The 22,149-nt window shown below is 39.4% G+C and overlaps 1 protein-coding gene and 1 pseudogene across 1 annotated transcript; both read left to right on the top strand.

Annotated features, from left to right (window-relative positions):
• The first annotated feature begins 4,715 nt into the window (after positions 1-4,715).
• Positions 4,716-11,153, top strand: LOC129356078 (up-regulator of cell proliferation-like; annotated as a pseudogene).
• A 3,542-nt stretch (positions 11,154-14,695) lies between these two features.
• Positions 14,696-20,205, top strand: LOC129356070 (ras association domain-containing protein 7-like). The gene is made up of 5 exons (XM_055025684.1): positions 14,696-14,776; positions 16,008-16,121; positions 16,571-17,173; positions 17,644-17,912; positions 20,053-20,205. Exons 2-5 carry the CDS (start codon positions 16,019-16,021, stop codon positions 20,095-20,097), a joined length of 1,020 nt encoding a protein of 339 aa, XP_054881659.1. The 5' UTR covers positions 14,696-14,776; positions 16,008-16,018; the 3' UTR covers positions 20,098-20,205.
• The last annotated feature ends 1,944 nt before the right edge of the window (positions 20,206-22,149 follow it).

Here is a 22,149-nt window from a genome sequence, read left to right as displayed (position 1 = left end):
GCTGAAAAAACAATTGACCCAATCCATCATCATCCATCCATGCATAATAATTTATTTCAGCATCTTTCATATGCAGTAGTAAAACAGTTAATGATGGTAATTTAGCTTTTTTCTGTTGTCATTGACAACAGATTGATCTGTTTATCATCAGGTCTGCTGCTGCCTTTGATTCTGTTTGTTTCAGCTCCTCAGCGTAATGAGATGCATCTAAAGGAGCCATTAGCACCAGAACAAACAGGGCGTGCCACATGTGAGCATTAAATCATCCAATGAAATGTTCATAATTAGCTTCACATCAGAGCCACTGAAACATTTCTGCAGCAGCGATATAAATATTGTAGGGACCGGGCCACAGAGCGCAGCCATCAGTTTTTAAGACGTTTCAGGAAAAAGAAGCTTAGCCTGCAGTCCGTTTCTGCATTAGTCAGCGCTACAGCGGCTGCCGCTGCCAACAGGCCGGATAATGCAGACGCACACAAACGCTCCAGTCACAGCACTGGAGAGAAGCAGGACCGAACAGGAGAAGATTCCCTCTGACAGGCGGCCGATGAATCACCAGGTCCGCGGATCAGAGGAAACTGTTTATTTTAGAGAAATGATTTTACCCAGAAACATCAGCGCTGCTCTGACTGTCGACACTCAACACATTAATCAGTGATGCCATGCAGCCTGCGCCGACGATTTGAATATTCTTTCCATCAGCAGAAAAATGAAGAGGCTCAATATTTCAGCTGAAACTCATCAGAGAGAAGATGGAGTCCAACTCATTCTGCTTCCACAAGCAGGCTTGTTTTAATTAACTCAAGCCTGATTGGCTCGTCTTCTCTATTTCAATTAGATTTTTTTATTAATGTGAAGAACAAATTCAGTCTGAAGTATAAAACTTGAACTGCAGGTTTTTCACCAGATTATTTCAATGCAAATCAGTTCATTAGTTACATTTTGTGCTAAATTATTCCACTGTCATCACTGTAAAATGTTAAAAGTTTGGAGTTAATTATTGACAGTGGCTCAATTAGATAATAATGGTGAAAAAAACAGGACAGGAAACATGATTTCTCCATTGTTTTTCCATCTGTTATCATCTGCAATAAGTTCATCAATTCTGCTTTTTTTCGGTAGAACGAAGTAATAAATTATAAAATAAGCTTGAAATTGTTGTGGGTTTTTTTCCATTTTCTGATGAAATATGTACATATACTAACTAAGACATAACCAGACTCCAAATAAGAAAACATGGTTCATCATTGAGTCTTTCAGCAGGTTAATGATCCAGAACATTTGACCAAATCAACACAGTGATGCTTCATCAGACACCAAATCAGGCGTCATCCGTGTCCGACTCAGTTCTGAGCGAAATGATGATGAAAACCTCTGGAGGTGAGGAGATGCAGAGGAAACAAACTGGATCATCTGGAGAGGATCAGTCAGACTAACTGATGCTACAAGCAGTTATCTCACCACAGATTACTAAATGTTGAATTTTGATAATATTTCAGGTTGAAGCAATAAAAGATGAATTCATTTGGAGGTTTCTAAACGATTTCTCTGGCTGTTGGTAGGAGGAATGGCGGAAACGTCGGCTCAACGCTGCAGCAGCAATGAATGCAAAAACAAAGTCCATTGTTCTAATTCCTCCTCCTTTACTGCAACTCAACAATAGATTTTCCAGAGGCAAATTGTTAGTAATTAAGTGGGACTGAAGTGATACGCATGCAGTTCAGTAGTAATTATAAAACTGCTAAATTAGACTGTTGCTCTGTAAGCCTATTTAGATTAGAGCGCCGCAATTAATCTGGCAAAGGGCTATAATTACTAACAATGCTCACAGCGTGCAGAACCACCGTCCTTCTAGTCCTAACAGTTATCTATCAGAACGGCTCTGGACGGGTTCAATAAAAAGAAAAAAACACCAATGCTTTAAAAATAACATTTTTAACACCAATACCTGCCTTTATATTTTAAATCTCTTCCTAAACTGCATGGAAACAACAAATGTCAAGTTTTGCTTCTGATGTTAAAGAAGTTCTAGGCATTTTTCTGCTGGTATTTATAAAATAATAATAGACATTAGATAGATATATTCAGTAAAATTGAGTTAAGTTGCAAAAAAAACTGGAATACATTTAAAAAAAGCAAAACCTGGAGACTATAACTAATGTGCTGAATGAGTAAAATTAATCTAAAATCCTGTTTGTTTGCTGCAGAACTGGAGGATGCTGCCATCCAGTGGTTACTTTGCAGAACAGCATTACTACCAAGTAGCAGTCATTTCTTGTTCTCTGTGTTGATCTGTGTTTGTTTGCTTTCACCCAAAAAGCTCTGAGAATAAGAATTAGACACAATACAAGGTTAAGAAAAGATAAAACCGACCACTGCATTTTCAAGAACAATCAGAAAAGTTCCAGAAATCCAGAAAAAGTAAAATATTTTCTTATTCTAAAAGCCAGTCTTAATTTTAGCTGAAAAAAATATATTACAGGAATTACAACTTGTTTTTGCAAAAGAATGGTGGAAGACGCCTGAGATCAACTCAATTTTTATTCCAGCACAGTGAATGCAGTTGTTTCAGTTCAGCAGAGACCGTAGAAACAGAGAAGCAATAAACTTTGAGAACTTACAACTGCTTCCAGATTATTCGATGGAGGAAGGGCTTTAACAAGGAATTGCTTTAATGATTTCCCGATAAACATTGTCTGGTTCAAAAGGTGGAGTGTGGGCGTTTACACCCGCTGAACAACATTCTGATTATTCCTGAAACTAGTTTTACTTTCACCCATAGTAAAAGCAAAGAACTAATACTGCTGTTCTTCAGTTGGTGAGAACAAAAGATCAACACTTTCAGTAAAAAAAGGCAGAAAGGTGAAGTTGAATCGTGTTAAAACTGAATGAACGGCTGATTCATTCTGTGTCTGAGTTCAGACAAACAAGACTTAACAATTATTTTTAGATGTGGCTGATGACTGCCACCTCAGCCTACATGCACATGCACCTTGGAGGAAAGACCCACGACAGAAAGATGCAAACTGCAGCTTAACTAAACAACCTGTCTGTGCTTATATTTATTGAATTGCTGATTTATTTATCCCAGAGTTCAGTGCCGGTGATCAGTGACTCTACTCAGTTTCTCACCACATCTCTAAAGCTGAGTCCAGCCATTTCCCAGAGGAAGATAATTCACTAATGTGAGTGGTTGGGTTTTGATCATTTCATTTTTTACTTATTCTTGTCTTCTATTTTCTGTGTATTTTAGTTCATCCTCTAGCTAAGTAGATTTGCTACCCTCTGTTTATCACTTCATGTCCCGTTTTCTTGCTCAAGCCCTTAAAGTTTTTTCTGTTTCTGCTGGGAGAGACTCTGGTCACTGGTGGGAAACTGGAGGCTGAAACGCAACAAAAAGACTTAAAGAATGGCTCCAAGTAAACCGAGTCTCAGAAGCACTTTCACGTTCACTTGAGACTCCTAGTGTGGTAGAGCACACCGCTCTAAATGAAACAAGTTCACATTTAAACTAATTGCTGCTCTAAATGTGCATGACGCCTTTCAAAACCGCCTCAGTAGCTTTAAAAATCTTTTCCCTCATGCTTTGCAAGAAGCTGATATTCCAGAACAGAAACAAGTTACCAGTAATTGGGCTGGGAACACTTGTACAAGTCATTGAGGGAGCAAAACAAAATCTCCGTTAACTTGTTTTTCCTGTCCTGTATTTGCTTTCAGTTTTGGGAGGTTGTATAAAGTCCCAGCGCTGACACCGTCTCCACACCTTCTCTCATCGGCTGCCAGGTAAGGCGATCTTCAGCGACTGAATTCAATTGAGTTGTAGTGTTTTCTTTACTGTTCTCAATTATTTATTAAGTTACAAAAAAGGCTAAATTTTACAGTTCATCATAGCATTCATAGCCCTCACTGATTTACACTGAAAACTAAGTTTCATTCAACCAAACGTTTGTCTGAAAAATGAAAGGAATCTCTTCCAAAGATATTTTTGGTGCTGTTTTGTTGAGCTGATCAATATCTGTGCTACTATGTGAAGGTATACTGGTCGAGTCAGATATGAGCCCATCAAATATGCTGAAAACTGATAATCCTCTCTAGCTCTACCAGAAGTGGAGAAAACTCTTCTTCAGTATTCTGAACAACAAGTAAGGAGAATATTACTGGTTATAACTTCACAAAACGTCAATATAAAAAAACCAAACTAACCCTGTAGGGTCAGTTACGTAAATTTATGTAGATGAATGACAAACATAAAAACAGCACACTTCTCCGATTTTAACCATCATGTCCAGAAAACACATTTAAATTTATTGAAATTTAAATACATGGCAAAACTTGTTCAAATATAGAACATGTTTTTCTTTCTATTTCAGGTTGAAAATAAACAGGCATTGTTGCAGTCTCAGAAGCTTCTTTCTCCAGATGTAAGGTAAGTTTCAGACAAATAAAGGGGGACTTGAAACTGTTTTTCTCATAATTGTGCATTATTAGACAGCAATAATAGTAAATATAAAGAAAATGACTGATTATTTTCCTTAGAGCTTAACTGATAGGTGTTTCTGTCACTGATCCTTTTTCACATCAAGAATAAATATACTAAAGTAGTCAGGTACTCAGATCTGTTTTTAGCTTCTGTCTTACTGGTAAGAATTTTGAAACTAAAGGTTCCTTATTTCCTTTAGGTCTTAAATAAAGGAAGGACCCAGGCCACATTCACAATGAATCAACAACTCCCTCAAGGTAAATTTATGCTTTTGTCAGATGTAAAAGTATCCTGCATTCATAAAGTAAGATTGCTTTTAAAACAATCATGTGGCTCATACAATACACATATTTCTTACTGACCATCTTGCAAGAGCAGAGAACAGCTCTCACCTGACAATAGGTCCATGATTGCTTACATTAGATTAAAACAAACATTTAAATTTGTTACAAACATACATATTGTAGTTTTTGATGAAAAATGGTTGCAGAGTGGAAATAAAAGCTATTTCTTTGTTGCCATAGCAGAACTTCTAAAAATGCTCTCACATCTGTCCTTTTGTCTTTGCAACTTCAAATGATGACTCAAAAGCTGCAGTCCTTCTAGCCCTACCACACCCATCAGCTATTTCAGGTGTCCCTAGATTGAGCAGAGTCCTAAAAGGCTCCCACCGTTTCTCTGGTTGCTGCCACCACCCTCAGCTCCTGGAAGACATATCTGCAGTGGAGTCTCAACATTTCTCATTCAGATTCCCCCCTGTTGTCACTGGATAAAGACAGAATATCTCCCAATGAGTTTGTCATATCCCAGATAGTATATTGCAGTGCATTCTCAATTCTCTATTATAATGAGTTTCACAGGTCTGTCCAATAGTCTACCATGCCACCAGATCCAATTTACTACCAACTGGTAGTAAATTGACCATCCAAGTGTTGGATGACCAACACTTTTTCTTTGTCAGAAGGTAACTTCACTTTGGAGCGAACAGAAGTCATCTGTGGGATACATCAAGGTTCAATACAAGGGCCCCTCTTTTTGTAAATAACCACATCCTCATTTATTTCATTCTGTCGGTACAGACACTTTGAGAGATCTCACGAGTCCCATGTTGAACAGAATGACAAACTGTACCTTCCACTACGGTTGACACACCCAATACTCACAAGAAACATTGGGTCGTTCTATGGAAGGTGGCACTGATGGATAGCAGCTGGTCCCAGGAGTAAACAGTGGCATTGGTCACTCACGCAGTCTCCAAGAAACACGCCAGAAATCAGACACCAAAACCAAAATTCTCCAGAAAAACAAAAGAGCAGGAGGACACAGAAACACACAAACATCTAAAGAGATTTAAAAACTAGAAAAACTCAGAATTAGTGTAGAGCTGCTGAAACGTTGTCATAGTGCCAGAGGTAGTTAATTGGTCACTGTTATGTTTTTATTATGTAAAACACAATTTTTCAGCCTTGTTACTGAAATGTGCTACACAAATAAACTTGGCTTAATCCCACAGCTCTAATGGCATTTTTACAAAAATTTACATCAGGCTTTGACCCAACTTACCATAATAAAAAAAACACTTATGGCCCCAACAGCAACTGAATGAGATACTTCTTTGTCAGTATAGCACTTAGCAAAGAAATCTAGAAACAAATGCTGCACAGACAGACGGAAAGCCAGCTCCTCCCAAACACAACCTGTACGGCACTCCATCACTGCCTACATGGGCACTGAACTCTCCAAAGAAGTTAACATTTTTAAATGGGATCCCTTGCAAGATACCAACTACAAACTTGACAAAAATCCATGTAATCTGTGCTGCTGTTTCTTATATGAGGAGGAACAGGGAGAATCTTTCCTCTGACAAAAAGCCACAGAGAGGATATCCTTTTCCTCAGGGGAGAAAAAAAAGATTTTAATTATTTCATTTTTTCAGAAACTACAGCTTTCAGAGTGCTATATCTATGATGTACATTTATTTAAAAAATTAAGTATCTAAAGATTTTCTTCTTTTGATCATTTTCAGACTTGTCCGACACTCTTTCAAGACTTGGACTGAACAAATTTTATCCCAACAAACTTACTCTTCGTTTTCTGTCAGAGATCAACAAAGACAATATAAACACAAATCCTGCTTCATCACTGAAGGAAATTCCATGGTATTTTCTCAGAAACCTCTTACAGATCAATGCTGAATGTAGAAGTTCTGTGCAACTACCAGCCAAAGATGAGGAAAATGATGATCTCTTTAGCCTGGACCTTTATTCCGAAGACGATACTGACAGTGGTGTTAATGCTCTCGACCTGATAGTAGCACTTTTCCTTTGTGCTGACAGCTTCTTGCAACAAGAAATGGCTTTCAGGATGTCAATGTGTCAGTTTTCTGTGCCACTGTTGTTGCCTCACAGCAACAATAGTCAGTGCAGCCTGATGCTTTGGGCTCTAAGAGGCATTGTTAAAGAGTGGCGTCCTCATGCATTGTCTGAATCAAAAGGTTTTGTTGAGGACACAATTGTTGAGGCAAATATTCCTTTATATTCCTTTGTTCGTCTGAAGAACAGCAGTTTATCAAAGTCCCAGATGCTGAATCTTGTTCTAAGCCGTGGGCAGCAGAGTCACAACATCTTCATACATAAAGACATGGAGGACAGGGCTATCAAAAAGGAAATAGCAAATGGACTTGTAGAGGTTTTCTGGTACCTTCCCTGTGGAAGAGAAAATCTGGACATCTTTCCAGAACCAGTCGCATTTGCTAATCTGAGAGGAGACGTTAGTAAGTCACTTGCACAGTTCAGTTTTCTCGTTCAAGTTTCAACTGCTATCTTTGTGTTCCTGGACAAGGTTGAAGAAGAAGAGCAAGAAACACTGAATTATTTTAAGGACTTCAGGAGAAATTTCTTTTTGGTTGTTAATCGCAAAGAGGGCGGTGAACAGGAAGACATGAAGACTGTCAAGAGAACATTAGAAAAACTAGATTTTCCAAAGAACAATGTCATCATAAAAGACAAAGCAGTAAATGGAACATACTTCTCAAAAAAACTTTGTGCTGCCATAAAGACTTCACTGGAAAGTGAAATCACCAATAAAATGACAACAGAGCTGATGTATGAAAAAGCAACAGAACTTGGTCTGTCTGTGGATGAAAGTAAAAGTGATGAAGAAAAGAAGGCAGCTGAAGAGATTGTGAAAGAAATTGGAGAACAAAGCATTCCCAAATACAAGAAGCTGCACCTTCCTTTGCAGGGAGAAAACTGGAAAAGATTATCCAAGTTAGAAATAAAACTCTGTAGATTAAATGACTACAGTGATTTAGGAACTGAAGAGTACAAATCTCAGCTACAGGAGGAGAAAAAGCAAATCAAAGAGGACCAGGCAAGACACAACATTTCCAAAGGAATGAAAAGTTTCATTGATAACCTTTTCACAAGTGACAAGGAAAAAAGAGATTTCTTCTTGAAATGGATGAAACTTAAGCTTGATGCACACTCTCGAGAAAATCTCTTACAACAGCGAAACCAGTTCAAAGAGCAATGCAAGACAAAAGATGCAACTTATTAAAGAGTTGGATCAAGCTCTGCTGGAAAGCTCTTTAGGAATCGAGCATTTCATGAGAGAGATGGGACTGATCTATGAGTTTTCAGAAGAAACCACAGGGGAAATCTCTCGTCCCTCAACTGGCTGCTGAAATGGTGATGGATGGACATCCTTTAGAGCTTTTAGATGGAGATGCTTCCAACATCCCAGAAATGTGGGTGTCTGCTGTCCTTAACGAGGTCCATAAGAAAGTTGGAAACAGGAGCAGATTGTTGGTTCTGACAGTTCTGGGTGTTCAAAGTTCTGGGAAGTCGACGCTCCTCAACACCATGTTTGGTGTCCAGTTCCAGTCAGCAGTGGCAGATGTACAAGAGGCGCTTACATGATCTTCCTCAGAATTCAAGAGGATTTGAAAAATGAACTGAATTATGATTTCATAGTTCTCATCGATACGGAAGGTCTAAAGTCTGCGGATTTGGCTCAACTTGAGGACAGTTATGAACATGACAACCAGTTGGCAACATTCGTCATTGGGTTAAGTGACATTGCCATCATCAATACAGCAATGGAAAATGTAACTGAAATGAAAGATATTCTGCAAATTGCAGCTCATGCATTCTTGAGAATGACCCATATTGGAAAGAAGCCTACATGTCACTTTGTTCACCAAAATGTTGCTGGAGTGTCAGCTCATTCCAAATGCATTGCTGAGAGAAAACGTCTTTTGGACCAGCTCAATGAAATGACTCAGATTGCATCTGAAATGGAAAAACAACCAACTATTAAACAGTTCACTGATGTCCTGGACTATGACATGGAAAAAAACAACTGGAACATTCCAGGTCTCTGGCATGGCACTCCACCAATGGCTCCAGTAAACACTGGTTACAGCGAAGCTGTGGCTGAGTTCAAGAAATATCTTTTAGAAACACTAAAGGGCAACAAAACCAGTGAACCCACTCAGATACCAGAGTTTCTAGAATGGATAACAAGTCTCTGGAGGACAGTTAAATATGAAAACTTCATCTTCAGTTTCAGAAACACCCTTGTGGCTCACGCTTATGACAACCTGTGTAAAGCCTTCAATCAATGGGAATGGGAGTTCAGAAAAGAGATTTACTCCTGGCAGCACCAAACAGAGGTAGAAATTTTAAATATGGACAATGATTCTGAAGTGGAAAATTGGAATAAACTGGTCTCAGAAAAGAAGAAAGAACTTTCTACAAAAATACAAAGTGAGCAAATGAAAATGAAGGAAAAACTGAATGAGTACTACAAGAGGAAGGACAGACGTGTAAACCTGATAGAGAAGTACAAAGTTGACTTTCTAAACAGCATCAGAAGCCTTGCCAGTGAAATCGAGCCATCAGTAAGAACTAAACTGGATCGTGTTCTTGAACTGAAAGTAAGCAAAAAGAAAGTTCAAGAAATACAGAGGAAATACAGAGTTTTGATTGAAGAGAATGTCATGAGGCTCCTGTGTGACTGCAAAATGTCAAACTTGTCTGAAAATCAGTTGACTGAAGAGTTTGAGAAGATGTGGTCTGAATCTACAGCCAACGTGTCTGGCTTAGAAGAACGAGACATTACTGGATGCGTCCTCAAGCAGTTGAGAAAAAATTTCTCTAATCGAAATGTAAACCAGGAATTACAGAACACCGACCTAAAACAGGTAGGACGGAGTCCTTTCAAAGTCACAGAGGAGCATGTAGACAGATTCAAGGCTGAATTTGTCGACATGAATAATTTGCAGATCTTCACAAATAATATTATTGACTTGTGTACAGAATATCTTACTGGCAAAGTAGAAACACCTGAAGATTATCATGACTCTTTCATGAAAGACTTACTGGAAAAAGTTGACAAAAACTTTGAACAAAAGTACCAGGAATATGAAACAAATACAAAGTATGAGATTGACTTGAAGCTTCACATTTGTGGCATCGCTTCAAGAGAATTCCTGAAAATGCACCAAAAGTTTCTGACCAACCTGAATCCCCAAACACAGCTGGAGAAGTTCAAGCCTGGGTACTTGTCAGACTTTATTGACTTGTACAAAGAAGAGATGCATGTCAACGTAAAGCCAATGACTACATTCAGCTTTGTATCAAACCACCAGTGGAAGATTTCATCAACAGATCTTTGGGAGTAGACATGGTGGATGAGATCTTAACGAGCCATCATTCTGCAGAGTACAGCTCTCGCTCATTTTCCAGTACAGCATTCAGAAAGAGTTGCTGGAAAAGGATGACTTTGAATGTTTTGTAAAGTACATCAGTAAATATGAAATATATGTCAAAAACTGGATATTCCAACACATTCAGCAGGAAATGACACATGAGAACACATTGTCCAAACTGAAGAACAACAAACTTCAGGTCATAATTAAAAAAGTCACTGCTGCAATAGAACTGGCATCAAGACAGCCAGATGGCGCTACCCAAAACAACAATGAAAGCATAAAAAGGTTTGTCGATGGAATGCGTGAAAATCTGAACAAAGACCTCACAATTTCAGTCGAAGCTGAAAAAATGATCCTCTTTCAAATCCAAAGCACATCTCACCCATTTATCAACAGTGTCAAACTGGCATTGGAGAACCTGACAACTGAGCTTCAGGAACTATTTCTGAAATCTGAAGACATCAATGAAACTGTGAGGAAATTGACAGTTAAGCCACAGGATGAACTTTTCAAGCGAGTTTTTGGATGTGGAAACAGTGTCCATTCTGTAAGACTCCATGTGAGGCTGGAGGCAAAGAACATAAGCTGCACAGTGCAGCTATACATCGACCACAGGGTCTTGGTAGGTACAGCTACAGTGAAACCAAGGAACTTGTCGAAAGACTGTGCACAACTGATGTCCAAAGTGACTCTTCATTCTGCAATTCGGACACTAAAGGACAGTTTCATCCATTCAAAGAGTACACAACGTATTATCCAGACTGGCAGATTCCACCAGATCCCACCATTGAGGCTTCAGACTACTGGAAGTACATCCTGGTGAAATATAATGATCAGTTTGCTGAAGAGTATGAAGCCAAACCAGCAGATGTTCCAGATGCCTGGAAGAAACTTACAAAGGAAGACGCTCAGAAAGGATTAAAAGACGCTTTCAATATAAAGTCAGAGCACTTTTAAAAAGTTGAATCTTACTTTTCTGTGGAAATGTGAGTTTAGAAGACAAACTACAAAGGAGAACAAAATCAGAAAATGAAGTACAAATACTTTTTACAAGATCAAAATTAAACTTTTTTGTCCGATTTTGCCAGTTGTTCAACAATAGTTAACTCTGTAGAATAAAAGAAGTAACATATGTGCAGCCAGGGCCAGCCCATGGCCTACCAACCTATGCCGCTTAGTGCCCTGGGGCCACTAGGGGGCCCCCTAAGTAGAACAGATTTTTTTGTGTACCATTATATCAACAAAAATATTATAAATTTATTATAAAGTTGTGATAATATTTTTTTTTTTTACAATATTTGGTGATGTTTATGGAAATCTTTCTTATATAGACAAAAAGAAAAATTACAACATAAATTGCTCTTGAGGGCCCCTAGTGGCCCTGGTAGGTACTGCACAGCACGGTAATATGAGCTGCTGTGCAGATCGCATCCAAACCTCCAAATCACCGGTGGAAAATAAGTTAGCAAAACAATTTTGCAAATATTGATTTTGAAAATTGCTCATTTTGTATATTGGCATTTAACAAAGAAATTTTTAGAGTTATCATTTTGTCCTTTACTTTAAATACTATTCTTTATTATTCATCTTTCTGCTGTTAAAGAATTATGCAATGAGAAATGTGGATGATAAAATGTGAAAGCATTGTTTAAGTATTTGTGATGTTAGTTTTAGAACATTTTTATATTAGAAATATTCATAGCTTTCAGTGTGACAGAGGAGAATATTATGACTTGTTTTATGTTTATTCTAAAAGTCCACAATGTATTTTTTTGTTTAAACTTTAATAAATATTTCTTTCAAATTTACAGAAAAAGTCAAATGGCCTGGATAATAACACTCAATAACACTTAAGTTATTTGAAAATGAGACTTTTGAACATCTTCAGAATTTTTTTCTGGTTGATATTTTTTTCATTTATTTTATACTTTATTTTATACATTTTGTGGCTTTATTACACAGTAGTAAAACACGATTTTGAATATTCCCTGCTCTCACTGCTTTTAACACTCATTTTAATCATTTAAAGTGCAAAAGAAATTGTTTTTTATTGCATTTACCAATAGAGGGCAATGTTGTACATTATTCATTTTTTAAAATAACAGCATCAGTTGCTGTTTTGTAAACAGCAAGTGAAATAAAACTGAAAATTGTGTTATCTGAGTAACGTTTTAAAATTATTTCTCTGTTTAATGTTTGAATATGTTTCCTCCTCGTTCTTGCAGAGAAGCATGCATTCTGGCTCCACTAACGCTTAAACAACAGATAAAAATACTGACTGAATGTTACAAATAAATGACACCATATTGAACAAAAAATCTGTAGCAAAGTTTAAACCTGTCTACTTACCAGTAACCTGTTGTGGTTTGTCCAGAAAGTGCTTGATAGCAGCATCTAAACTGAGCTTTAGGTCCTTCTTGAGCAGTTTGCCACGTTGGATAGCTCAATAAAAGCCTCCTCGGATGGCCTCTCTACTACCATTCAGGGCACCGCCAGGAATCTTGGGCCCCAGGTCAAAAAATTAAATTGGGCAACTAATGTTACAGTTTCTTGAGTCTATCTGACCCATCAAAAGCGTCACAATTTTAAAGGCTTGCAACTGCCTTGCTTTCTTTGGCTCAATGCTGATACTAGCAAAATATTTACTGCAAGTGAATTTTACATGCGACTGTCCAGAGGGCAGGTCAGGAGGAACATGGCAACAGATATCTGTAATTTAAAACGCAAGCTGAGGTAAAACTTTATGGACTGGTCTACAGTTCAGAGAGGAGGCTGTTTTTTTATTGTCATTTTAAAAAAATTGTTTGAATTTCTGTCAGCAACAAATATATTATTTTTGTTGTACAATTTTAAAAATTGAAAAGACAGAAATTAGATTCACCAGAATGATGCTAACTATCTTGTCATTGGACACAGTGTTGCTCACCTTTTACACTGCACAGGGGTTAAAGGTTATGCTGGTATGGTGGTTAGAGCTCCCTCTGTCTGGCTCACCTGTTAAGTGTGGTAAGAGGGTAGAGAGACAAGTTAAATATGTGGCTATCTTGGTATTTCTTTTTCTTAATTCATTAAATGCTATGGAGGCAAACAGTAGTCTGTTGCTAAGCTAACTGCACTAAATGATTGGTAATCTCATTATTTTCTGCGTCAGATTCAAATCCTTTCCTTTTCTCATTTCCTTGGATCACTGTTGCCAGTCTCCTGTTTTTGCACTTTTTTTCAATAATCCTGGTCAGGGTCAGGACCAAAACCATAACCCTGACCCTAATCCTGATCCTGACCCTGACCCTCCGTCCCCAGGTCTGTGATTCAGTCATTTTGTCAGTTATGTTTATGGCCTGAAAATGGCCCTCATGTCCCACTGTAGAGCAATGACGTCGCGTTACAACGCGCTATAGCTGATAGCATCTCAGTAAAGTTGGTTATAAGAAAAGCAACCTGAATTAATACAAGTTGGATTTCTTCATGTAAACTTTACATTTTCAGATATTGTAAGCAATAATAGATATAACCATTAAATATTCCTACCTGTAGTTTTGACAGTGTCTTTTTCTCTCTGTGAAGAGACGTTAGCAGGTTTCAGCTAGCCAGCTAGCTAAAGATAAAATTTCTGCTTTCACACTAAAACAAATATCAAACAAAAGTTAACCTCACAAAAACACATAAAATACAAATATTTACCGCCAAATAAAGTGAACAATAGTGAAGCACCTGACAATGAAATTATGTTTGTTTCTGTCAACAAACGGCCACAGGAACATCAGCTCCGAGGAAGAGGAGGAGCTTCTGTCTTTACGTGCTTCGGACGGCAGGTGGCGGTGTTCAGTAGAAGTATCAAAAGTTCTGGAACTGTACCGAGTTAACATCAGAGGAAGAAACACCAGCCATAATCAGTACAAGTAAAAAAGAGAAAAGATCAACCAATAACGCAAGTTTCTAAATTGAAGTACTGAGAAAAGCGAGGAAATAATATACAAATTAAAATAAAGGTGCTTAAATTATAAAGACCTAAACTATAAACAATAATGGAAAAGTTAAAATATATTCTCTTCAGGGGGCGGGGCCAAATCACGCGTCTTCATGACGTCATTTTATATTGACATTTTTTAAGATCATCAAACCAGGAAAAACTCAGAGCAGGTAATTCTGGGTCTAATATTAGCCCTGTTAGTAAGACAGCTGGGAACTGCTGGAGAAGAAATAATAATAAAAAATATAAATTTCATTTCTGTCCTCAGATCAGTAATCTCATAAAAACATAAAATAAATGAATAAAAAAAGATGACAATAAGGTCAGAGGTCATGATTGGTCAACCTAAACCTTTAACACCTGAGATGAAAGTGACTCAGTAAAAGTTTTCATTAAGCTGCAGTTCCTTCAGGCTGACGTCACTTGATGCAGAGCAGCCAGATGAGCTGCATTCCTGCTGCTGCTCCTCCCGCTCCTCCTCCTGCTCCTCCTCCCGCTTCTCCTCCTCCTCCTGGATGAAGTTTGTGTTTGAATGTTTCGGTCGCATTCATTCAGCCGTCCAGCCGTCCTCAGCTCAGAGCCTGAAACACAGAGAACATTGAACGGGAAGGTGAGTATCGGCTCCGATTTCCTCTGATCAGAAGAAACAATTATTGAGCTTTTTGTCTGTAACTTTAAACTTTACATAAAACAGGCGGCTTTGTATTTATTACAATACTAAGAGATGGATCAGAGGAAACATTCATTAGTTAATGTGTTTCTTGTTGTGCTTGATGGAAGACAAGTTTTAATTATTTCTATTAATTTAAACAAATTGAGGCTTATTTATATATTTCATGTAGAAAATCTGGATAAAATACAAACAAATTCTGTAATAAATTTTACACATTTTTCTAATAAAAAACAAAGATTATTTTTTTATTATATTGTTAACTCTACACTCAAAAAACTATAATGAATATGATGCAAAAATAACACTACATTTCAAATGAAAGGAAGTAAATTTAATATCTTTTTATTTGACTTTGTATTTGAAAGTGGATAGAAGCCCCAAAACATAAAATCATAAAACATTAAAAACAAAATAATTTTTTTTATATATAATTGTAAAGTTTCAGTTTTTGACCATTTAAAATCACTGAGTTTTTTGTTGAGGGGCAGAAAATATTTTTAAAAAGCACCAAAACCAGCTTTAAATCCTTAAATATAAAATAGAAGCACTTGTAAGTAAATGAAACAGTTTCCATCAGTGGGTATTGATTGCAGCTCTGGTGAAGGTGATACTGACGTGAAGCAGAGTAAACAGAGACTGGCGGTATGTGAGGCGGAGCCTGAACCTGCAGGAATGTCAGCGCGTTCTGCAGCATTCCTGCCTTCAGCAGAAACCTGCAGACATGTGACTGCTGTTCAACAGGGGCAACACTTAATGTCTGAGAAACTACCTGCAGGAGCACAAGGAAGGTTTTATTGGCAGCAGAATGAAATAGAAATGGATCAGATGTGATTATGGAGCTCCTTCACTGACAAAATGTATAAATCTGTTATCAGTTATTGTCCAAACTCAGATCAGATGCTTTGAAATGAGTCTTAATCCTGGAGGTCATGTGTTAAAACACGGAGCTGATGCTGATTTCCTGATCTCAGGCAAATGACTGACAATGATCTGTAGAGTTTCAGATTTAGGTTTGTTATTTATGGTAAAATTATTACAATGTTGTTACATGTAGTAGCAGACATTTTCAAATGAAATGTTCATTTATTTAACTTTTTAGTGTTTCCCGTTGCTTTAATGTGTACGTTCATTGACCTGGATGCCGTGTTCTCGCCGATTCTTCCTGCAGGTCGGGTCGGGATGGAGCTGAAGGTCTGGGTGGACGGGGTCGTCAGGGTCGTCTGCGGCCTTTCTCTCAACACTTCCTGTCAGGAAGTCGTCATCTCTCTCGCTCAGGCCATCGGTATGTAGTTTCTCTGCATCCCTATGATCCAATTAACACTGAGTCATGGCAAACACTCACACTGCAACATGCTGCTCAGCTCCGATTTTCAGGACAGTTTCATTTATTGGAAACGTTTCTGAAAGCTCTGCATGCTGAAGGGAACTGATTCCAGAAAATAGTGAAAGAAGGAAAGTAGGAGAGTTTATGTATATATATGAAGCATAGTGATTAAACATTTTGTTTTAATTCCAATAAAATGAGACCTAGAGGTAGAAAACAGATAATAAAAGCAGGAGGACCAAAGACAGAGCCCTGGGGAACTCCTTGGATAAATGCCACTGACAATGGGTGATTTCTGTTACTTTTAGTATAAAAATTGTGTTTAATGACTTTTTAAAAATCTCTTCAGCGTGCTGGTTGCTCTGTGAACTTTTCAGCATAGCTTGACGTTTTCCTCCTGTACACAGGCCAGACGGGTCGGTATGTTCTGAGCAGGAAGTTTCGGGGCTTGGAGTACCCTCTGGTCGCTGACGACTGCCCCATGCAGCTGCTGGCTCAGATGGGTCAGCTGGCTGCAGAGGTCCAGTTCGTCCTGCGGAAAACGGGCCACAGCCTCAGCGAAGGGCCGCACAAACCCAGCAAGGAGAGCCATCGCCCCCTGCTGGTGCCCTCAGAACCAGAACCTCAGTATAAGGGCCCTCAGAAAGCCCTCTCCTTCAACCTGGGTCCCTCAACATTTCCCAGGAGGAACAGACCCAGCAGGAACTGGTCTCCCAGTCTGGAGGAATCAGCAGAAGAAAAACATCCTGATCCTGAGAAGGAGGAGATGCTGAGGCAGATCCTGAAGCAGCAGAAGATGCTGCAGGACCTGGAAGCTCAGATCGAAGCTCTGGAGAAAGACACCGAGTTATTCGAGCAGAAGGTCACGAATTCTGCAGTTCCTGATCCGATTCCAGACCCGACAGACGACCTGCAGGAGCTGGAGTACCGGCTCAAGCAGTACGAGGTGGAGCTGATGTACGGAGAAAACTGGGAGGAGGAGCTGAAGGTGGAGCTGGAGCGAGAGCAAGGTAGACGCCCAAATCAATCAATCAATCAAGTTTATTGGTAAAGCATTTCAGTAAAAATGCAGCTTTATGTTTTAGAAACACAGAAAAGTGATAAAAACAACATAAAGTGGAAAACTGAGAAACCAGAAACAAACGTTAGACTTTGATCAGTTCCATCATCTGAATCATTGATATTTATCAAATATGTTGATCAATATTCCAGTTATTATGGATCAAAATCAACTCTAATCATCTGGGTTTGTAGCCTGGATTTAAAGGATCCGTGTTTCAGCTGTTTTGCAGTTTTGGAAGTTTATTGCAGATTTGTGATGCAAAGAAGCTGAAAGCTGATTCTCCATGTTTGGTTCTGGTTCTGCAAAGCAGACCAGAACCAGAACCAGAACCAGAAGACCTAAGAGGTCTGGGTGGTTGACGCAGCAGCAGAACTTTAAAATGTTTTTGTTCTGAAACCATCATCCTGTCTTCTGCAGACATGCAGAGACGCCTGGAGCAGATTCACTCGTCGATAGACGACCAGAGTTATGAGATCAAGGTGCTCCAGAGCCGCTCAGGCCATCTGGAGCAGGACCTACTGGACCGGGCCCAGACACGCGGCCCGGACCCCGAGGAGGAGGGCGCCCGGCTGACCGAGGCCCTCAGGTCGCTGACCCAGGAGCTCCACAAGCGGCTGCAGCTGGGCGACGATCTGGACGCGGCGCTGGCGGAGACGCAGTGGAAGCTGCAGAAGGCAGAAGAAACGGTAAAGGTATTCCACATCACCCACCACTCTGGCTGAGGGAGAATCAGGAAAGCCAAACCACTCCGGACTCAGCTGCTGGACGCTGCGTCATGCTAAGCTAACAGATGGAGACGAGACTCAGCAGGACTGGGAGGGAAAGTCTGTGAGACAGCAGTTTCCACTGACCATAAAACTGCACAAAATGAAATGATCATTTTCAAAATATTATTAATAAATTTGCTCCATGGAAAAACTCCAAATCGGAAAAAAATTTGATGAAAAGTTTTTAATCTAAAATTAGTTTGTTTTCTGTCGTATTGAAATCACATGAGTCACATGACCAGCAGCCGCATGTTACTACAGGCAGACATGATGAAGAAGACGACAGGAAGTAGTAACTGGACTTCCTGTTGTTTTTGTAAGTTTCAGGCAATGTGCAGCTGGCTCCACCAGAGCTCTCACAGAATTTCATAAAAGTGTGTCATTTAAACGTAGCTCTTCTGTAAAATCACAGAATGTGTTTTCCCAAAACGTTGCTGCTGGGTTTGTCACTGACGTCTCCTCTGATTGGCTGATAGATGATGAGCGCTAACATCATGGATGATGTCATCTCCTGTAACTGTTTACATCCGTCGCTGCCATTATTTTGTTTTATTGGAAAATCAATCAGTCACAGAAATGACCCACAGCAAATTTTTATCGTTCTGTTATTCTTCAGAATTGTGTTAAAAACAAATATCAAATCAAACTAAACATCAGCTGAAAGTTAAATGGTAATTTCTTTAAATGATCTGAAACACAAATGTCTTAAATTAAAACTGTAAAAACTAAACAAACCTAATCTACATTGTAATTACAAAGTGCTGACAGACTCTCAGCCACACCTGCAGTTTTATTTCTAATGATTCTTCAGCTGTTGATCTGGTTGGACGGGAGCAGAAGGTCAGACGGTTGTCTGTCCCCTCCGATGTGTCCAACATGAGACAATGATGAGTCAGAGAAATCTTTAAAATGTGAAAGATTCAAATGCAATTAGTTGACAAATGATGACCTAAAAGGAATGAAAGAAACAGAGAAAGAGAATGGAGGTGAAACAGAGAGACTGAGATCAGCAAGAAGAGAAACCTGAGAACAGGAAGAACCGGATCAGACAAAAGAGCCGGATTACAAAAAACAGGAAGGTGATTTATTCTCAGAAAAACTCGACTGTTCATGACAGCATCACTTAGGACTGAAGACACCAAACCAAAACAGAAAAATACAAATATTTCCACTTCCTCAGCTGCAACTGAGGACAAAAACTATTTGCTATAGACTTAATATTAGCTCTAGATTTTCAAACGTGAAGTTATGAAATCCACTTTTTAATCGTTTCTCTTCTTCAGATATTAAAAATATTTCAGATAAAATATAATAATTCTCCAAACCTTTTTCTGTAGTTTTGAACTAAAAATAATGTGAAATGTGATTGAAAAAGCTTTTAAATGAACGTGAAACACAGAATGAATTCATAATCTGCTTTCATTCAACTCCAATCCGTTTGCTGAGAAAGTCCAGTTCATCTTTAGAGATGTGAAGCCACAACCCAAAAATGTCCTCTGGTCCGAATTCAAACCTATTTCACGGTTCAATTGAAGTTCGAACGGATATGTGAACACCAAGTGGACCAGAGACGCTCTGAAAGCAGGAAGTGGACTAGAGTGCAGGGCATTCTGGGTAAATACAACCAAAACAAATGTGAGACTCTGCTGCTAAAATCTGACACCACTCCATCTTCGTTTCCATTTGGTGGAGAAGAACAACACTGAGGCTCAGAGTCTTCAGAGGCTTTTTGTGTGTTTCCTTCAGGGCTCGTGGTGCAGCGCCCCCACAGGCCAGGAGGGGAACAGGTTTATCAAAGGGTTTGGCTGGTTTGATTCAGTGCAGTGAGAAAAATCACAGCAGCTGAAAATATAACAACTAACATGCTGATGTTCTGCATTTAACTCCTTCCAACTGCAGATTTAAAATATCCACAGCAGCTGAGACTCAGAATAATGTAACATTCACCGCTGCCTCCCCACATCCCCGCCCCGGTGCCTGTCTGGGTTTCATGGTGCTGGTTTGACTGCAGTTTGTTCCTCCTGATAACGTTTCATCCCTCTGATGCGCTCCAGGACAGACTGGAGCAGATCGACGGGCTGAACAAGGAGCTGAGGCAGTGTGACCTGCAGCAGTTCATCCAGCAGGCCGGTGGGAACCCGTACGCCGACCCGGGGGGCCCGCCGCCTGCCAGCAAGCTTCACCTCAACAACTCGCGTCAGGAAGTAGCAGCAGCCGGAGCATCAACAGGTCAGCCGCACAGCCTGATCGGTTTACTGAGTATTCAACTGTTTTTGGCACAAAATATATCCTGCATAACTTTATTAAAATTGTTTTCAAAATAAGATTAATGTCATAAATAACTCACTGTGATGTTTTGTTTTTCTGCTGCAGGAATCAGAAGGAGAAACACTGAAGTCCCGTTAAATGTGTGTGTGTGTGTGTGTGTGTGTGTGTGTGTGTGTGTGTGTGTGTGTGTGTGTGTGTGTGTGTGTGTGTGTGTGTGTGTGTGTGTGGGTGTGTGCGTGTGTGTGTGTGTGTGTGTGTGTGTGTGTGTGTGTCTGTGTGTGTGTGGGTGTGTGGGTGTGTGTCTGTGTGTGTGTGTGTGTGTGTGTGTGTGTGTGTGTGTGGGTGTGTGTAGGTGTGTGTGTGCGTGTGTGCGTGTGCGTGTGTGTGCGTGTGCGTGTGTGTGTGTGTGTGTGTGTGTGTGTGTCTGTGTGTGTGTGGGTGTGTGTCTGTGTGTGTGTGTGTGTGTGTGTGTGTGTGTGTGTGTGTGTGTGTGTGAGTGTGTGTGTGTGTGTGTATGCGTGTGTGTGTGGGTGTGTGGGTGTGTGTCTGTGTGTGTGTGTATGTGTGTGTGTGTGTGTGTGTGTGAATGTTGTGCACATGAATATAAATTATGAATATAAATAAACTATCTCTATAAGAATGAACAGTTGTTTAACTGTACATAATGTTTACATGTGAACATAATGAAGAAATAAAGTTTTTTATTCCATCTCAGCAGTTCATCTTTTAACCTGTAGAGGCCGCCAAAGCTTGACGATGCAAACATCTCTCAGCTATGAGAATCTCCATCATCATGGATCTTACAGTTTTATTACAACCTGAAAGACTTTTATGAAGCTTACAAACTGATCCATGCTAACTATATGTTTTTATTTTACACCGAAATGGTTTAATATGTTCAAAAATTCATAATATATTAAAAGAAATATAAAACCTTTTTGCAATTTTGTACTGATCCAGGTTTCTCACATGCAGTGATGATGGTTCAGGTATTTAAAGGGGTTTTGTTTTTTCTCAGTCCTGAATCACATCTGCATGCTCTCCTCAGCAGATCTTCAGGGGCTGCAATCATTTTAGGATTATAGTCAATGAAAACAGAATTTGGTTTTCGGTTTAGATAAAATCATAACTTCATCCTCGTGCCTATTCAATCTGTTCTCGGGTGATTTCTTTATTAAACTTTTTTACATTTTCCACTGAAGTTAATTTGCAGTGAAGATTAGAATAATTTTAGTTTCACAAAGTGGAAGAAGAGACTTGAAGAAGTTCATCATCAGGTTGATGAACCGACTCATGACTGACATCAGCTCCTCAATGCAGGCAGTAAATGATGCTGTCCATCTGAGCTGATGCTCCTCATGTTCCTCATGCTCCTCATGTTCCTCATGCTCATCATGTTCCTCATGCTCCTCATGCTCCTCATGTTCCTCATGTTCCTCTTGTTCCTCTGGTCTCATGTGGATTTCTATTAAATTATATCTATAACTCTCAGTCATGATTTTTTAAGCTAGCCTGAAGTCTGGACCTGGAACTGATCTCTTTTAGGCCATAAGGGTTGACCTTTGACCCAGTCTCTCTCTATAATCTGCCGCCTCCTTTCTGAATCCTGTTGTGCCAAACTGGATCCGATTGGCCTGGAGACAGAACAGATCAGTGAGCAAGACTTTCAATTTAGTTTGTCCAAATCAGATTGTTCACTTATCCACCGACTGTCTCCTCAGAGTTTTATATGGTTGTCAACAGAATAAAAAAACCTTCGCAGTCTCTGCTTGTTAGATCTCCCTGGATCACAGAGCCACCTGCAGGTTTATCTCTGCTCTGCAGGCCTGTGACATCTGGACTGAGACAGAGAGACAGATGGAAAGCAGACCCTTACTGGAAGTCAGGT

This window comes from Poeciliopsis prolifica, unplaced genomic scaffold, assembly GCF_027474105.1.
Source record: "Poeciliopsis prolifica strain line A6 unplaced genomic scaffold, Auburn_PproV2 SCAFFOLD155, whole genome shotgun sequence".
Classification (NCBI taxonomy): domain Eukaryota; kingdom Metazoa; phylum Chordata; class Actinopteri; order Cyprinodontiformes; family Poeciliidae; genus Poeciliopsis; species Poeciliopsis prolifica.
The sequence above is the reverse complement of the archived record's forward strand: the minus strand, read 5'-3'. Positions and strand labels throughout refer to the sequence as shown.

Bases quoted from the DNA above. Each gene is read 5' to 3' on its own strand.
- LOC129356070 (XM_055025684.1), top strand. From the start codon at position 16,019: ATGGAGCTGAAGGTCTGGGTGGACGGGGTCGTCAGGGTCGTCTGCGGC. The intron at 16,122-16,570 runs GTATGTAGTTTC...TCCTGTACACAG, and splicing joins CTCTCTCGCTCAGGCCATCG to GCCAGACGGGTCGGTATGTT. The intron at 17,174-17,643 runs GTAGACGCCCAA...TGTCTTCTGCAG, and splicing joins GGAGCTGGAGCGAGAGCAAG to ACATGCAGAGACGCCTGGAG.